Source organism: Scardinius erythrophthalmus, assembly GCF_964197995.2.
Source record: "Scardinius erythrophthalmus genome assembly, chromosome: 13".
Classification (NCBI taxonomy): Eukaryota; Metazoa; Chordata; class Actinopteri; order Cypriniformes; family Leuciscidae; genus Scardinius; species Scardinius erythrophthalmus.
The window spans coordinates 22,407,164-22,423,829 of NC_138233.1; the positions used below are offsets into that span (position 1 = coordinate 22,407,164).

The 16,666-nt window shown below is 40.0% G+C and overlaps 1 protein-coding gene across 4 annotated transcripts in view; it reads right to left on the reverse strand.

The window, feature by feature from the left end:
- Positions 1–9,530: 9,530 nt before the first annotated feature.
- The window catches only part of mid2 (midline 2), a 162,007-nt gene continuing 154,871 nt past the window's right edge, over positions 9,531–16,666 (reverse strand). For 3 of the 4 annotated variants that reach the window (XM_081383582.1, XM_081383581.1, XM_081383580.1), the window contains 2 exons: positions 15,994–16,201; positions 9,532–12,224 (listed from right to left, as the gene is read on the reverse strand). In XM_081383582.1, the coding sequence (XP_081239708.1) occupies positions 11,822–12,224; positions 15,994–16,201 (611 nt within the window). In that variant the 3' untranslated portion in view covers positions 9,532–11,821. Of the gene's footprint in view, positions 12,225–15,993; positions 16,202–16,666 lie in introns of all 4 variants that reach the window. The other variant, XM_081383583.1, reaches the window with a different exon arrangement.

The window sequence follows — 16,666 nt, forward strand, 5'->3', positions numbered from 1 at the left end:
AAATGTTTTTCTAAAATATTCTGTGCACCCCATTGAAAATACAGAACATTTATTTTTAGAAATTTTGAATTTACATTACATAGAACCTACTGAAAATTAATACTTTTACTCAATTACCAAGTTTCCAAGGCAAAAGTGTTACTTTTTATTCTTTATTATTTCATTTTACCCACCCTTCTGAACTTTTATAGTAAATTATGACTATCAATCATTTCAGAGTAGATTGTATTTGAATACAACTAGTTGTCTATTTGAAGAGACGTCTCAGTCAACACAAAAAAAGCAATACATTGTCTTTACAGCAATTTTTTTAAAGATCATTTCTGAGTACTTTTTACAGCTCTGCATATGCTGAATAGGTTTGGGGATATTTATCTTTTAGAAAAACAACTTTACTAACCGACTAAAGAGGACATCTCACAGTATTCGGGGGAAAGGAATAAAGCCTGTACAAAAAAATAATGCCTCACTGAACACAGAGCAAGATTAACCTGAGATCTATTCCTCGATCAATGTGAAGCTAAGCCTGCGCTGCTTACAGCAAGCTAAACAAATCACACGTTCAACACAACAATCTGGCACATGCCAGCCAGACGCTTTCGTTCACACATTTTAATCTTCTACAATTCTGCTGACATTCTGACGCATTCACTGTCACTGAAACTGAATATTTCAATCTGGAGTCTTTGCAACTGTAGTGGCAAAGCAATTGAAGGTCTTGTGTTGTGCTGAAGAGCAGGCTGGGGTGAGCCCTTCAAACTGGGCCTGATTTCCATGCTCACACATGGAGTCTGTGATAAGAGTCATTATCGCAGAGGACCGTAATCACTGCCTCCGCTGTGACTGTACTAGTGCAGGACTCAACCAAGATACTGAAGTACTGTAGCAGAAACTCTGTCTTCAATTACACTGAAGGGAACAGACAGCCGCAGCAGCTTTAGTTAAATAAAAGGTACATTTCACTTCTCTCAAACCTTTGGGGAAACATTCATCCTAATCATGATACTAGAACAAGCAATTTCAAAGAACTAAAATAATTCATATATATTGTCTCAGTGTGTTCTGCAGTAATGGCCACGTCACATCCCATGACCTCCAGTAGCCCCAAAAAGTATGTGAATACTTAAAGTCGCACTGAATTTGTCGTTTTTTCTTCCGTATTCTGACCCAAGTGAAATTGCCTCTCAAACAAGAAAAAAATATAGGGCGGCACTTGAGTTTGTCCATCAGGAATTGATTGGATCATTGATTGTCAATTGTGATATTTTGCCCTTTTTTTTTACCTTTGTTTGAAGGTGATTTTCAGATGAAACTAGTTCACTCAGGTGGTCCTAGTAGAGATTAACCACAGGTAAAGTTCATTAAAGGCAGGGTAGACGATTTGTTCCAGAATTTTTTGTTTGTTTGTTTGTTGCTATGCTGGTAGAAAGTCTCTTCACATTCTAATAACAATCACTAAGTTAAGTGGTCTAAATGTATTTATATGTATACACTCACCTAAAGGATTATTAGGAACACCTGTTCAATTTCTCATTAATGCAATTATCTAATCAACCAATCACATGGCAGTTGCTTCAATGCATTTAGGGGTGTGGTCCTGGTCAAGACAATCTCCTGAACTCCAAACTAATGTCAGAATGGGAAAGAAAGGTGATTTAAGCAATTTTGAGCGTGGCATGGTTGTTGGTGCCAGACGGGCCGGTCTGAGTATTTCACAATCTGCTCAGTTACTGGGATTTTCACGCACAATTTCTAGGGTTTACAAAGAATGGTGTGAAAAGGGAAAAACATCCAGTATGCGGCAGTCCTGTGGGCGAAAATGCCTTGTTGATGCTAGAGGTCAGAGGAGAATGGGCCGACTGATTCAAGCTGATAGAAGAGCAACTTTGACTGAAATAACCACCCGTTACAACCGAGGTATGCAGCAAAGCATTTGAGAAGCCACAACACGCACAACCTTGAGGCGGATGAGCTACAACAGCAGAAGACCCCACCGGGTACCACTCATCTCCACTACAAATAGGAAAAAGAGGCTACAATTTGCAAGAGCTCACCAAAATTGGACAGTTGAAGACTGGAAAAATGTTGCTCGGTCTGATGAGTCTCGATTTCTGTTGAGACATTCAGATGGCAGAGTCATGGATCCGTCATGCCTTGTTAACACTGTGCAGGCTGGTGGTGGTGGTGTAATGGTGTGGGGGATGTTTTCTTGGCACACTTTAGGCCCCTTAGTGCCAATTGGGCATCGTTTAAATGCCACGGCCTACCTGAGCATTGTTTCTGACCATGTCCATCCCTTTATGACCACCATGTACCCATCCTCTGATGGCTACTTCCAGCAGGATAATGCACCATGTCACAAAGCTCGAATCATTTCAAATTGGTTTCTTGAACATGACAATGAGTTCACTGTACTAAAATGGCCCCCACAGTCACCAGATCTCAACCCAATAGAGCATCTTTGGGATGTAGTGGAACGGGAGCTTCGTGCCCTGGATGTGCATCCCACCAATCTCCATCAACTGCAAGATGTTATCCTATCAATATGGGCCAACATTTCTAAAGAATGCTTTCAGCACCTTGTTGAATCAATGCCACATAGAATTAAGGCAGTTCTGAAGGCGAAAGGGGATTAGTATGGTGTTCCTAATAATCCTTTAGGTGAGTGTATATATCGTCTGTGAAAGGTGTAGGACCATAAAATGTTCGTCCAATCATTGCCCTCGGTCTGAATGCAACGATACGATGTCCTACCTCACACGTCATCAGTGCGTCTCATGCTATGCTGAGTTAGACAGAAACCTGTGACGTTACTCAGAACGGTTTGTGACTCGAATTTATGCGTTACAATGGCAACACTATCGATACCGAAATGAATCTGCAGCAGTCAGGTGGTAAAGGTCAGTGCTCTTTTAGTTGTTTATGTTCATTATTATTGTAATGTTATGTGCTTTGAGACATTAGTCAGTTTAACGCCTTCTCGTGACACTTTTGTGCTCCCTGCTATGCGTTCATGTAGGAGGCGTGGATTTAGAGACGCTCTCTAGGGAGGGTGGGATCTTATGCTTTCAAAGCTAGCTCGCTATTGCTAGCCTCTCTGAAAATTCCCTACCCTACCTTTAACTTTGAACAATCAGTCACACTTTAGTTTGGGGAACACATATTCACTTTTGCCTCAATAAACTTCTTATTAATAGTTAGTAAGGTATTTTTTGCAGTGTAGTGGTTCAGTTTAGGTACTGGGTAGGATTAAGGGATGTAGAATATTGTCATGGAGAATAAGGTATTAATATGTGCTACCACAACTGAACTTTTGATTACTTAATGGGACACGCTTACAACATACTGTTGTAAAAATGCAATGTGAAAAATTACATAGCCTTATTTACACACTTCGATTTTCAATAGCTTGCACTTTAAAAGAAACTTTTAAATGTATGTTCAGTTGTAACATATTACACAATTTAGTGGAAAAATGGCATTTGCAAACATTTTACAAAATCTGATTTTAGGGATAACTTATGTGTAGGGTTAGGTTTAAGGGTAGGGATATGGTTAGCATTACATTTTCGACAGGAATGTTTTTCCAGGATCAACAAAATATGTTGACCCAGGAACGCGTTTAACTCAGCAAAATCAAGACATGCCGAGCTTTGCCATTTTTCAGGCCTGTTGTGTGCAGACACTCTGAAGCGGATAAGACTGATCTGACTAGCTAAACCAGGACCCACTGACAGTAAGATTAAAGTCCATAGTCAATATAAGCATTTATCCGAAAAATAGATAATCTGAGTAAACAAGTAGCATTATCTGCCACCGTTTTTCCCTCTGTTTACGGACATACAACAAGCAAGGACGATTGATGTAAAACTGCAACTTCTTGCTAAATCTGTCCCAACCTTTCTTTCAAAATATAAATCAATGTTGGTGATTAAAAGGCTTCCTGTTGTTATGTGTGTTAAGGCAAGAACAGTTTTAAAACGTTTAATTAAAACGTTAAATAATTTTTTCCAATAATGGGATTTTGTTGAAACTTCCATATTGAGCATATACCTGAGAATAAATAAATGATAAGATAATATGGTAATTTTTTTTTATTTTACAGTGCCATTGTTACACATTGCATGTAGTTACTGTAGTAATAACTGTAAATGATGCATAATTAAATGCAACTACCCCTAAACCACACCCTTGTCCTAACCCTACAGTAAGTACACGTAGTTAATTATTATTACTCAGTACTTAATTGTATAATTACACTGTAACCTGGACACCTTAAAATAAAGTGTAACCAATTTTATAATTTAATATAAATAATAACAGTATGTTGTATAGTTTTACTATGTATTCTTGGTAAATACTTTTTTTTTATTATTAATTATTATTATGTTCCCTAATACAATGGCATTTATCCATGCTTAAAATGTGACTATAATTTAGGCTTATAGTGCAAAAGCTTGTTATTGTGACCTTTGTGTCAATCATCCTGTGTTCGGAACCCTTGCTCGTGCCAGATAAACAGCTGAGAAACATAAGCAATGCCTTATTATATGACTGTGTGCACTGAGTCTTCTATCTGCTCTTGCTCATAAATATATGGGCATTTACTAACCTCCTCCTACAACACAATGTTCTGAAAAACAGGACAATGATGCAACAATACACGCATTTGGGATCAGACTTTTATTTGGACTCACATAAATAACAATAGTTCATATATATACTTTTTTTGTATATTATACAATTTTTATATAATATATATTTCCTCCTATGATTTACATTCTTTTTTTTTTTTTTGCTAAGTTATATCTATTGAAACAGGAGCATTATGTTGATGAACACACATCTGCTTGAACACATAAAGACTGAAATATCAAAGAAGAGGATTCGGTTCTTTCATTTTTTTCTTTGTTCAGAAATGTAAAAACAATTGCTCGAAAACAAATGTAATTAGTTAATTAGTCTTAAATGCAAAGAAAAGCACGGCTAACTGGAAACCTGATATGCCATAACAATATCTTTCCTGGACATTTCCAATAAAAAATGTTTATATAAAACAGCAGAGAATATCACAGGAAATGCTTCGAGCCGGACCAGATCGTCATGCAGTGACCCGGTGAATCGCACTTGAACAAATAGATCATGTGGATCAAACTAGATCAGAGACCGACTCTGATTTCAAGCTTCTCATCTTTTAGCCCCTGAAAAGCCTGAAATTGAGCTTTTACATTAGTGACCTGACCTGCAAATCTCAAAACAATTCCTCAAGATTTGCCTATGGATATCACTAATGATACGCGGAACTGTTGAAGACTTCCTGCAATACATGTCATCTTGCTCTTTTTAGCATGCAGGGTTGCACTCGAGAATGTAGGACCAAGACATGTGACAGCGGCTGCTGCATTGACAGTGTCAACAGAACTGACAACAGTGTGACTGAATGAACTGAGAGAGACTCAGAGGGAGGGACAGTGCAGTAGTGGACATCTCAGGTTTGTGCTCATACAGGGAACACACTGACAATGATTTGACGTCGCTGTCACACATCTCTCAAACTGTTTGCACTTTCAGCAGTGTAGAACTCCATCAGCCTAAAAAGTGTCTCATTATGCTGTCTATTTATTTATTGCCCGAGACCAAGACAAAGTGGATTTAAGAACAAAATGATCAAGTAGAAATGGGTTTGAGACCTAGAGCCTCATTTATAAAATGTTGCGTAGAAACCGCCCTACATTTGATCTTACGATAATTCCTCAAAAGTCTGTACGTGTGATTCAGAGAACGAATGTACGCACAAAAAAACGTGTGTAGGGGAGACTGGGGACAGTTGCAACAAGTCTTATTCCTCCAATCAGAAACATGCTAGAGTGATGACACATGCAATTAGGCCCGCCCCCCACCAAGAAGACAGAAGACATATTCAACATCTGCTGCTGCATTTAGTAAATTTTTTCATGAGCTGCATTTTTGTCATACTGTCCTGACCTTTTGTATGAATTAATCAAAACTTACTTAGTTTGAATTATTGTTTTGTTGATTTCTAAGTGACATGGTTAGCATGTGTCAAGGTCAGAGTGTCTAACTAGCACATGATGTTCTGTTATGGCTGATAGGGTTGGGGACGTCCCCAAGCTAAACAGACCACACAACAGTATTTTTCAACATAAGTCATTGTGGGGTACATGAAAGGATAGTAAGAAGGATAGTTTTATTCTGTTTGTTTTCAGTATGCCAAAAGTGAGGATGAGGGTTACTAACAGAGGGGTTCCCCTCAATATTTTGGAAGGCGCATCAGATGTAATCAGGGATGAGGGCAGGACAGTCAGGGCAGTGGCCAAGGACTTCGCCATCTGTCACACCACCTTATTCCGATTCAATAAAAGAAGAGAGAGACTCAAGGGGGTCGGATAAGTTACCGAGAGCAGGGTACTGGACCAGCAGAAAAGTGTTCTCAGAGGACCAAGAGAGTAGCCTCAGGGAGTATTTAAAAAGGGCAGCTGGCTTGTACTATGGGTTAAATCCCAAAGAGGTAAGATAAATATGTGAGAACAACAAATTTTAACAAGAGAATTATGTAGCAATTAAGAGAGAGAGAGAAAGAGAGAGAGAGAGGGAGGAAGAGAGAAAGATAGACAATATATATTTTTTTGCCTTTAAACTAGCCTCTCACTACAACTGCAACTTTCCCCCAAAGTGGAGTGAAACCAGTATGGCTGGTGTTGACTGGTTTACTGGCTTTCTAAAGAGGCACCCCACTCTCTCGATAAGGCGTCCACAAGCCACGAGCCTTTTGAGGGCAACCAGCTTTAATCGAATGAATGTTAACAACTTCTTCGACAATTTGAGCAAGGTTTTGGACAAACACAAGGTTAAACCACAAAACGTGTGGAACAAGGACGAAACAGGGATAACGACGGTCCAAAATCCCGAAAGGGTTGTGGCAAGACTTGGTGAAAGGCAAGTTGGTGCAGCCATCTCGGCAGAAAGAGGCACACTCATCACACTAGCCTGTGGAATCAATGCACTTGGGGACACCATACCACTGATGTTCATTTTTCCCACGAGTGCACTTTAAACCTCATTACATCCGGGATGATGGCCCACCTGGCTGCATTGGGACAGCCAACGCATCAGGGTGGATGCAAGAGGCTGATTTCCTGGTATACTTGAAGCACTTCCAGTTTCATACAAAGAGCTCTTCAGAGTCCAAAGTTCTTTAAATTCTTGACAACCACCCCTCGCACCTGTCTGTGGAAGGCATCAACTTCTGCCGCAGCCATGGCATTGTCCTACTTTCCTCCCACAAATGGGCAGGCAGGATTTAGATGCACAGGGATTTGGCTATTTAATAGGGAGATATTCCAGGAATGTGAATTTGCACCATCCCTGGTCACTGACCGTCCTCTTCCACCTTCCGCTGTGCCTCCTCCAACTCTGACAGGGCCACCTTCCTTTGGTGCATCTCCCTCAAGACCATCAACCTCTGGGATGGGTACAGAAGACTTCTCACCAGAAGCTATTGGTCACATCCCAAAGCAAAAGCCAGAAAAAAGTGTGCAAAAGGCAGGAAACGACGCTCCACTGCCATTCTTACAGACACTCATGTGAAGGAAGCATTAGAGATGTCTGAGAAAACTCTGCATTAGAAGGCAAAGAAAAGAATCAGAGAAAAAAAAAACACAAAGAAAAGTGTAAAGAAAACCAAAAAGCAGCCAAAAAAAGAGAGAGAAGATTCTGACTCTGAAGAGGAAGAAGACATCTGCATTGTGTGCCTGGAAAGCTACTTGAAATCCAGGGAAGTATGGCTGCAGTGCTGGATGTGCAAGTCCTGGGCACATAAAGATTGCACAGGTGGAGGAGATTTTTACACATGCCACAACTGTGACTCCGAATGACTGAATTGTTGATGGAATGGCTTTCCGGGAGCCAGCAGAATTGTTGGGGGGAGGGGGGTGTTGTTCGTTTACTTATGAATCTTTATGGGGGTGTGTGTGTGTGTACATGTTTAATAAATGTTTGTTGCATTGCAAATTATGCAATTATTCAATTTTTCTTGTCCGACAATGAAATATGGAGGGATTGAATAGCATCTGTAACACCCTGCACACTGAATCTATGTAGGCCTATGTTCTACACATAAACAAACAAAACTCAATAACTGTTATTTGATAAATATGACTAAATAAATAAATACAATAATATTATTGTATAAATAAATAATACTATAATATTAAAGTAAAATAGTTAATATTTTCAGAATTCTATGCTCATTGAGACAAAAAGCTAAAGTTAATTAGTGAAATTTAAAGGTATAGTGGAGGATCTTTCTGAATTTTAGATAAGACCTGCCCTCTCCACTTTTTGAAAAGTTTGATTGATTCACCAGAATGATTGACAATTAGGAGGACCAATAGTATAGGTGATCCACCCGGAAGTAAAAAATCCTCCGCTATACCATTAAGGTATTTTTTTAACATGTTGCAACCGTCCCTAATTGTGTTGCAACTGTCCTCTGGGTTGGGGTCAGTTGCAACATCTGGCTTCTTCCATTCAAATAAATACTGTGAACGATGTCATATGTAATCATCTTTAAATGGTATGGGTAATTAGCAGACAGATGCAAGTTTAATACACATTTGGTTGGTCTAGTCCAATAGTCTCTGAGTAACTGAGAGAAATGCAAAAAGTGTTGCAACCGTCCCGTCTCCCCTACGCCTCTCTACCAGAAGTTAAATTCATAAATCGCAAATGATCTTGAAATTGTGCGCAGCTGAATGGTTTCCGATCTCCGCTTTGTAAACGGCACCTAATTAATGTCATTAACATATAAAAGAGAACCAGTCAACGTCCAAATCCTTTACTTGAGCGACAAGAAGTGCTTAGATTTCCAAATACCTGCAGTTCTCCGACTCTCTGCCACAAGGAAATGTGTGTACATCTGCTACGCTAAGCACTTTTCCAAGTCAAAGACCGTTTTTACAAATATGAACGTTGGCATGGATTTTAGCGTTCACATAAGTTCAAATCTGTGCATACGCACGTTTTAGATATGAGGCCCCTAAAGGCGGGCATACACTGTGCGATTGCAGCAAGGTTACCTGCTCACACTGAACGAGTAGATCGCATGCGATGCAAAGCCAAAGCTCGCGTTTCACGTGCTCACACTATACGGTCCAATCATCGAGCTGCGACTTCACTGCTCACACTATAGGCTACGTGTGAAAAATGAGCGATACACCCCCGTGCCGTACTTGCATCCAATGTATGTATTAAATTATTATTAGTATTATTGTTTTATTATTATGGAAGGCCTACTTTTATTATTAAATTTATAGGCTATTATAATTCATTTGCCACGCATTTACAGCGCAACCCCGAATAACCAACATGCTGTGAAGATTAGATAGAAGCTTAGGCTACTCCTCATTGAAAATTGTCTAAAAACATTTAGGTCGATTACAATGAATTTAGCCTATAATTAAAATTCTTAATAATCTATATGTCCGAACACTGCAATAATCAGTCATCAATGGAAATTAAAAACAGCTTTATTTCAAAAACAGTTTGTTTAACATGAGCATTGTTTAACAAATTAATAAAAGAGGCAGGGTATAGGATACATCGCAGGTGGCTTTGGAAGACGTGGGTAATATGGTTTATCCATTTTGCAACACGAACTGGAGGTAAGCAACAGTAATTTGTAGCTAGTTTGATAGTTATAGAACTAAAGATCTCCATCTTTTCGTTTTCTTTCTTGTTGCATTAAAGATGAAATGGTTAAATTCTGTTTTCGCGCAGGCGCAGCCAGGCAAATCGGTTCTTAGCTTTGCTTCAACTGTAGTCACGAGGAGCGACCTGCCAGAAATTCATCCGACCATCCAATTGCAGGTCGGGAGAGGTTAATCGCCTCTCGTTTCCCCCTGTAAACTGCACAAACTCTGCACAAAAATGACGCACGACAAAGCTGAAAATCGGCCTGACCCGAAAAAGAGTCGCACAAGTCAGAATTCGGGTCAAAATCGAATGAAAATCGCACAATGTATGCCAGCCTTAAGTCCTATCTCAAGAACTTAATGCAATTGGCCAGAAATCATAATAAATGCTAACAAAAGCCATGCCTGATCTTTATTGCTCAACTACACCATTAATGCACGATTCAGCCACAGATTCAACTTTGTCTAGTGACTTTACAGATCGATGCTGAGAAGGATGATGGGAGTGACGTAAATGCGATCTCATGAGAAAACGATATTACAAGGTGGTGATTTCGTTTGAATTCGTACAATGCGATCTGTACGGAAACGTATGATTTTTTGGAAAAAATAACATAAAATAAAAAATATCACAAAGGTCCACCCCTAACCCCACCTCGAAACATAACCTGCAGTGAGGCGAAAATACGAAAACACGAAATTATACGAATTAGCCACCAATATAGCCAAAATATAAAATAGTTAGGAACTGCTGTGAGATTGTTTTGAATAAACATCTGTTTTGTGTCCTTATCCAACACAAATAACGATGCTATCAGTGCACGCAACTTGTTCTTAGTGAATCCCCTCTCTATTTTTGTAGAGGATGTTAAGCTCTCAAGATGTACCAGGAGGACCCACATACTTCCTGTGCTTTCAAAGTGGATCTGATGGTAATGCTCTGTGCTTTCAATCAGAAAGATAAAAAGAATCAAAGCAATCATGTACATTCAGCAGAGAAAAGAGGAAAACCCTACTGACAAAAAGCAAAACCTGCAATAGGACAGTAGCGTCAGTAGTACGAATCTGGATATTTACAATGGCCCAAAAGCATACAAACCACTTTTTCAGGAAAGTATCTCAAGTTTAGCATGCTATTGCAAAGATCTCTTGCTACACACTTGGATTTTTTTTTTCCATTTTTTGCCTGCACTTGCTCAAGTGATTGTCTTTATCTGAACCCAGAACCGGGTGTCCTTATTACAGCCCTGAACATGTGGATGATCATGTAAGATTCATCACAGCTATTGAGAAAATATATCCACTAAACTGTATTTGCTTTGGACGATCATTTGAATCATTACAAATCTTAAACTGATGAAACAAAATGATCTTTCAAATATTTCTAAATGAATGGATGTGTGATATACTGTATATGCACTATAGTCATCAGTTCCTGATGGCGTCTGAATGCGTCAATGGACAAACACCTCCACGGATGGGATTTTGTGGTACATCATATATCAATTATTAAAGATACATGTTAAAAACACCTGGGGAAACTTGTGCCTCATGCTTTTCACAAAAACAAAAAAACAAACAAAAAAAAAAGAACCCAGAAACTGAGATAGTGAGAACAAATCACAGAGGAAATACATATCATGCCATTATCTCCAGACATTTTTTAAACCAAAGAATCATCTTTTCTCCCTGAATATGAAAAGAGTGTTATAGACCCATCAGATAATAAATGCAACCCTTAGTAGAAACACCAATCTGTCATCCTAATATAATCCATTATATTCCTGTCCAAAAGGAAGTCCAACCCTGTCGCAAGTTAGTAAGTCTTTTTATACACGGGGCAACAAATTCAACTCTAAAAAGTGCTTTTAGGGATACATTAAAACTGACAAAAAGCAAACTGACGTTTCATCATCAATAATTTACAATTTAATTTCCCCCATTTCAGCTCTTTAAATCTATAGAGCTCATAATTCACTCACTAGCCGCTCATTTCTGTGACTAGAACTATCAGGAACAACTAAAGGTCCAACTTCAACCCAGCTGTGAAAACCAGGAAAAGAAGAGGGGCAAGGAAACCTTCTGGAATAATCAGCTCCCATGATGCCTCAGTGGCAGCTCTTCATTCCAGACACATAGGGCGAATCCTGTTGGCGACAGATGCCCTCCTGCTGCTCGCTGCAGTCCACGAAGTCAGGCACGGGGAGCCCTGACATGATCATCAACGATTTGTTCCAGATCATGAAGGTTGGTGCCACTGGAAGCAGGAAGGAAATGTCAAAGGTGTAAATGTGCTGGGAGTTCATGGCATCGTAGAAGGACAGGGCGTTGTTGTCGTAGTCCAGCAGCACTCCCACCCTGCGCAGCTGTAGCGAAGCCTCCACGATGGACTCCTTGTTGTTGTACCGCACCAGGAAGTTGTTGTTGCAGCGCGAGAAAACCCATGATGATGAGTTTTTACCACTCCATTCGTTTTTGGGTGCTGACTTGTAGGCCACACCAAGCGCATACCTGAAGGGGAAATAGATGTAGAAGGCTGTCATTTGATATACTTTTTTTAGGGTGGTTGTCCTGGCTCACTTGGTGCCTTAGGAATAAAGAAACAGTTTTTAACAACTTAAAGGGTTTTCACACTGGCAGTTTAGGGTGTTTACACACCTAGATCATTAGTTTTGTTCTGAAACAGGGACTTAAAGGGACACTTCAGGATTTAGCATTAAGCTTTGTATTAGTAGAAAACCTGTAGTATTTTCGAATTACCGTGCTTTCTACCCTCATATCCCCCTGAGACGAGAGATTTATGTATTTTTTGTCTGGAAAAAATCATCCAATGACACAAAAATTCGTCATTTTGCGTCATCGGAGGATTTTTTGGCTAGAGGCTAAAGACTACAGCCAGTAGGAGGGGCTGTCCCGCATGTTTTCAACCCGCCCATAGGAGGTGGGATCTCACTCACAGAATGTACACATAGTATCAGCCATCTTTCTTTGGAAGCTAAGCTAGCAGGCTCTTGTTCTGTGGAGAAAGCTGAGTAGTAGGAGAAAGCTGAGTAGTAGGGGTTACCATCCTCTTTTTCCCGGACATGTCCGGCCGTCGAGATCGTCCAAAATGTCCGGGATTCGGCTTTTGCTTTCTGCAGTCGCCATTCATTGTTTACATGCACACCTTTTGTTTCAATCTAACTGAATTCATTCCGATTGGTGAACCTGAATGTATTGTTTACATGAACGCTAAAAAAAGTGATCGGTTAATGTGCGTTTTAAAATTGCTAAGAAAATTCCGCTCCTCCGTGAGAGATGCGAGACCGGCGCGTCTCAGTAGTGACGCCACCGGCCTCGCGCCATTCTCCCGCGGCCCTCAGTCTCGTCCTGCTCGCCACAGTAAACATGATGAATGGCGACTGTAGAACGCAAAAGCCGAATCCCGGACATTTTGGGCGATCTCGAAATCCCGGGCAAACTCGTCACGGAGTCTCACTAGTAGCCTAGCCTTGTTGTTTTCAACTGCGCTCTCTTACCGGTAGGCGTGACTTGGGAGTGGCAGCGAAGCAAGTGCATTCTGGGAGTTGTTGTCTTTCATCCACATAAGCCAAAAATACATTTTCTGGATTTTCTCAGTCTAGAAAGCTCCAAATTTAAAAATAATTTCACATTTCTTCTACATAAATGACCTATTTTAAATACACATTCATCTCTCCAGAGGTGAAGTACCCCTTTAATTTGTTACAATGTTGCATTTTCTTCTTGGTTCGGTTCGCTTTAAGCATACCAAAATGTGTTTATGCAAGTCACATGTGAGTACAACTGTCCTCTTATTGGTCAAAGTTTCCTCTGCGTCATCCATCAAGATGATTGACAAGTTCGCTCCATGAGCTCATTGTGGCTTTATTTGTTGCGGTCGAGACATGTGCAAACACTATGTAGCCGTCATTCCAGGTGTTAAATTATATACTACATTCGTATTATATTCGAATACAGTTTTTATTAGTTTTTATTTGAAACAGAGCACAGTTCTCATGGAAAAATTGGTAATACGAAAGCCGTCATTGCGGATGCGGAAGCGCACCGGGGTACAGAACCCGACACTACCTGTAGGAAGTGGTCTGAGTTTTCTTTCTCAACTGTTTACCTTCACTTTAAACATAACTGACTGTGTTTACGTGAATACTCACCAAGACAGGCATTTTGACATTATTTTGTGTGTATTTGACTGTTTTAGCGCAAAAAAAACAAACTCAATTTAGTACTGACATGCGGCTTTATGTGCGCACACTTTGGGTGTGAGCACAAAATCTACAGGAATGAGTAAAATTATGGAAATTCAGGCCTTGTAAATCAACAATATTCATTGGAGTGAAAGAAAGGAGTGAGTGAAGGGAGGCAGGTTTGTGTGTCAACTCGCTGTCGGAGAGATCATGAGAGCGAGAAATTGTTTTGTGTATCTATTCTGCAAACAATTAGTATTAGGGAGCATTTAAAATATTTCAGCATCGATCTGTATCAACAAATCTATATTTTTAACAACACTATGGTGGACTTAGTTTATTATTTCAGATGCCTTTTTAAAAGACTACAATTAAAACAAATTATATAATACATAAAATTCAAGCCACCGCCAAAGTGGCTAGTAGGAGTGACCGTGTTACACGCCACTGCTGAAATCCACCTGCATTTGGCGGGTGTTAACGTCAAGCCCTGACGGCATTAGTTCAAGAAAACAACTTGGATATGAGCGAGGGTAAGCGTGTAGTGTAATCGTGCAGAGTGAGTTAAGAGGGGCAAATTAATGGCTTGCAATCAGCCTTCTCCTGAAAAGAGTTTGCTTGCAAGAAGCAGAAATCTGCCTTTATGTGCCGCACATACAGTGGATCCAAGTGTCGTTCACTCTGCTGTGCATAATAGCACCAAATAATACAAATAAAAAAAAAACACAAAATGTTTGGACTGCAGCAAACATGTACCCTGGAAATCCAGAAATCTCGCGAGAGCACAGTTTGAATTTGCTCAGCGAGTCACTCTGGCATAGAGTAATGATGCTCATTAACTATGCCCTTGTAGCCGAGCTGCACCAATCACATCGGGTTATCTGATATGAGGCGAGCTAAACAGATGATAACAGCGCTGCAACGTCAAAGTCATCAGTAAACATTGCAAGATGGCTATGGATGAACACCAGTTGTTTGAAATCTTTGGCCGCTACAATGAACAAATTAGACTTGGCTTTTTATCTAAAAGAAGAAAAGAAGATGGCGCTTGAATCGTTCCTTTGCAAGAAAGGCGTTTTTGCTGTTTTGCCGACCGGATACGGCAAAAGTCTAATCTACCAGTTAGCTCCAATGGTAGCTAAGCGTATGGGGCTTAGCGAAAACCCACTGGTGACTCTGGATACGTCACCCCGTGTATTGTTGTGATTGGTCGTAGTGTTATCCAATTGCGTGCAGTGGGATTTTCAAATGCATGCTTGGTGCCGCCCCTCAAGTTGGGCGATTTTCATTACTCAATGCCAGACCCTTAATCTTTCGGATTTGGGTCTGGATTTCCAGGCTAGCAAACATGCACAGTGTGAAAGCTTTCTTAGTAGTACACTTTATATGTGTAAGGCTTTTTATTCTATTAATATGTTTTTTATTTACTTTTGTATAGGGGACACCTTCTGTGTAGGGGACCCAGGTTCCCATATCTTAACAATATTTAATTGTTTTTAATACACCAAGTGAAAATTTCACTGAAACTGACAGTCAGTGATAGGTAGGGATGTCTCAAAGACAAATACCTTATTTAGAATACAAAAACAATAATACAAATAATGTTACTGAATGTTCTATCAGAAAAATTATTTGTAAGAACGATTGTACAACAGGCACAAGGTGAAAATTATAACGCAATGGTGAGTCTGTGAAGTCAGTCTGATTAAAGTGTGAACTTTATGAATAAAAATTAGCTAGGTGTGATTTTTAAGTTCAAATTTGATGGGCACAATGTACTCTTTTTACTGTGCATGTCTCGGTAATCTGAACTTGCCAAGAGGAACATTAAATTAAGATATTATATTATACATATTCCACTTGCCTGTTAACATTTTTAATGCCTTATAGTGTGCTTAAGGAGAGGACAGAGTAAGTTTCAGGCTAATAAAACAAAACAAATTTTTTATATTTTTTGTTTGTTTATAGCAAATGATCTATGGAAAGTGTTAATCGACCGGAGCGGGATACAAGTACAACAGAAACTTCCTATTAAGTACATGTGTTACAAGCCTGTAAAATCCGAAATCACTTACCATGTGGAGGCTCCCAGTAAAACCTCCCAGTAATGGCAGCCACTGTCGATGAAGACGTTGCCGGCGGCACCGTAGGATCCGGTTCCACTGAACCGTTCCGGAGTGTGACTCTTCTTTAGAGAGCTTTCATCCTTCTCCATGGTCAGACAGTCATTGGAGAGGCGCAGCTTCTTATGGGCCGTTTTGGGGTCCAGTTTGAAAGGCTGACCTGAGGAGCAGAGAGGATAGAGATGGGTGAGGAGAAACTCTCACTGGTCTGCTGGAATTTCCCAATTCATGAAATTTGTTAAATGTCAGTTTTAGCTCTTCTGGTTAATTAAGAGATGAGCGGTTGTGATAAAAGGCACAGTGTGTGTGCGAGAGTGAAAGACAGACAGAATCAAGTATATGATTTGAGTTTTATATTTCTTGAAAAGAAGAGGTGACCCCGCAGACCCGACATTTAACTTTGGCACGTCTAAATCTTCCCATCCCCAGCGTAATGACTTACAATGCAGGAAAACAATCAGCTGCGCTGTGTCCCTGCCCACAAACCAATCATCTCAACCCAGAGTGAGGTTTACTGCACCCAGATATGAAATGTTCTGGCAACATGCTGCTGGAAGCCAATTACATTAACACGCTCTTGTCTTTGAACTGCTTATCGCTGTGAGCGCAGCCATTCTCAACACTC